The sequence below is a fragment of the Zeus faber genome (assembly GCF_960531495.2).
Source record: "Zeus faber genome assembly, chromosome: 16".
Lineage (NCBI taxonomy): Eukaryota > Metazoa > Chordata > Actinopteri > Zeiformes > Zeidae > Zeus > Zeus faber.
The window spans coordinates 24,832,899-24,835,281 of NC_137202.1; the positions used below are offsets into that span (position 1 = coordinate 24,832,899).

At 42.2% G+C, this 2,383-nt stretch overlaps 1 protein-coding gene across 1 annotated transcript; it reads left to right on the forward strand.

Annotated features, from left to right (window-relative positions):
• Positions 1–1,383: 1,383 nt before the first annotated feature.
• Positions 1,384–1,797, forward strand: atoh7 (atonal bHLH transcription factor 7; the record flags this gene model as incomplete). The annotated part of the gene is made up of 1 exon (XM_080017040.1): positions 1,384–1,797. One exon carries the CDS (start codon positions 1,384–1,386, stop codon positions 1,795–1,797), a length of 414 nt encoding a protein of 137 aa, XP_079873166.1.
• Between the last annotated feature and the right edge of the window lie 586 nt (positions 1,798–2,383).

The following is a 2,383-nucleotide window of genomic DNA, read 5'->3' on the forward strand; positions in this document are numbered from 1 at the left end:
TACATTTATTTTATGTCTATCCCATTTCTCTCTCTCTCAATATATATATATATATATATATATATATATATATACACACACACACACACACACACATTTTTTATCCACTATTTGAAAAAAAGTGATGCCGACTTTCACAATAAAAAAACACAAATACAAAAGTAACCCTACATTTTAACATACAAGTTGTTCCGTTTATCAAAAACGAATCCACCTAAAATACAAACGCAAGTGTAATTAGTCATGTGTGGAAAATACGTTATTTAACAAGATTGAATACACATACATGTAAAGAATAAATATTGAAAATAAAATATATTTTGTATGCTAATAATTAAATACATATTATATATAATATAATTAATACATACTAATGTGATATTTGCTTTATTTTTCCTATTGTAATTACTGATTGGAGTGAATTATTTTCATCATTGCGCTTAACAATTTTAATTTATGATTATGACTATGATAATGAATACTACCAATTATAATAATAACTATAATAACAACAATTATAACTGATGTATTATACTATATCTGTGTTCAATTGTTATATCCTAAACAGAAAATGTCTCATGATCTGACTACAGTATATACAGACAATCAATGTCAATGTCTAAATGTCACTAGAAATTCATACTGCATTCTGAAGGCTAAATTAATGCATTTTCTCCGGCCTAGCATCACGCACAAAAACAAAACCCTCTGAAATATTGATGATGTCCTCTTAATTTGCTGGTTGCAAGGACTCAGCATTTGCTGCATTTGTGAAGTGACAGTGCCAGCCAGATGGCAGACTTTCGGTGTTTGTGACACATGGCCCCAAGTGAAGCCATGACCAGAGAGACCAGTCCAAGATAATTGGAATTTCATTAAGGGGTTTGTGTGTGTGTGTGTGTGTGTGTGTGTGTGTGTGTGTGTGTGTGTGTGTGTGTGTGTGTGTGTGTGTGTGTGTGTGTGTGTGTGTGTGTGTGTATAGATACTGAGAGTGGCTGTGGGTGTTTATGAGTCCACATGGGTGTGTTCCTCTAAAAGCAATATAGGGAAGCAGAGTGGGGGTGTGGGGGGGCGGTTAAAGAGCTGGGACTCCACCTGCTGCCACCTGTTCCATCTCTGCCCCGTCTTATAAAAGCTGCACCCCGACCATCTCCAAGACCATAGAACCCCCGGGACGCCCTCCGACATTCAGGGTTACCCCACTCTCCGGATTTACACATATCACATCTCCGGGGCATTGTGTGATAAAGGGCGAAGCAGTTTGGATATCAGCAGGACTGCTGCACACAGACCCCTGAGCCGCCTTAGAACTTGGAAACTTCTCCTTTTTTCAAGTGCCTCTACTCAGTGGTTTGGAGAACGGTGGCCGCTAGGACCTACAGCATGAAGTCCCGCCGGCCCAGCTGCACCGACTCCGGGTCGGAGTCGGACGCCAAGAGCCCAGAGACGGCCACGCGGCGGAGGACGGCGGCCAACGCCAGGGAGCGCAAGAGGATGCAGGGTTTGAACACGGCCTTCGACCGCCTCCGCAAGGTGGTCCCCCAGTGGGGCCAGGACAAGAAGCTGTCCAAGTACGAGACCCTGCAGATGGCCCTCAGCTACATCGTGGCCCTGAACCGGATCCTGACGGACCCCCGGAGGCACAGCGCGCCCCACTGCCAGTGGCTGGACCTGCAGTTGGACTGCGTGCAGGCCGAGGCCTACCCCTGCCTCGGGAGGTACGACTCCCCCATAGAACAGGAGTACATCCACTCGTCCTTCTCGTACCAGTTTGACGGCTACCAGGTCCAAACGTGATCCCTCGGCGATCGACCGCGTGTTAAGGCGTGTGCAAAATTATGTGATGTGCTTGCATAATAAGTCTTTCCTCCGGTCAAGGAGTAAGTAAATACAATTGTATTACCTTTTATTTATTGGCACATTTATGTAGTCTTTTTACGACTATGAATTAGCTTCTACTTCTGTTCAGAACCTTGTGTTTGGGTGTTTCTCCTCGCAATGTCCAACAAGCTGTGTTTCAGGTGTAGAGTTTAAAGGGATTGTTTCACTGAAGGAAATGTGAAATGACTAGTGTGACCATTAGATTGTGCTACGAATACGTTGCATTTTTATTAGATTGTACTATTATCTGTTGTTATGATATGGCCCCAAAATGCTGTGCAATTCTTCAATAGCCGCTGGCAATCGTTATCAGTATTTGTTTTGTAAGCGAGTCACGGGAAAGCGGTGTGGTTTGAATAAATCATTTATTTTGTCAAAAGCAAAAAATGTTTTTCGAGCCCTAATATGTAGACTTGTAAGTTGTTCTTGCTCTCAGACAGACATTTATTTTTGTTCAATGATAGTTTTTGTACCGAAAATAAAATTAATATTTTTTCATGAA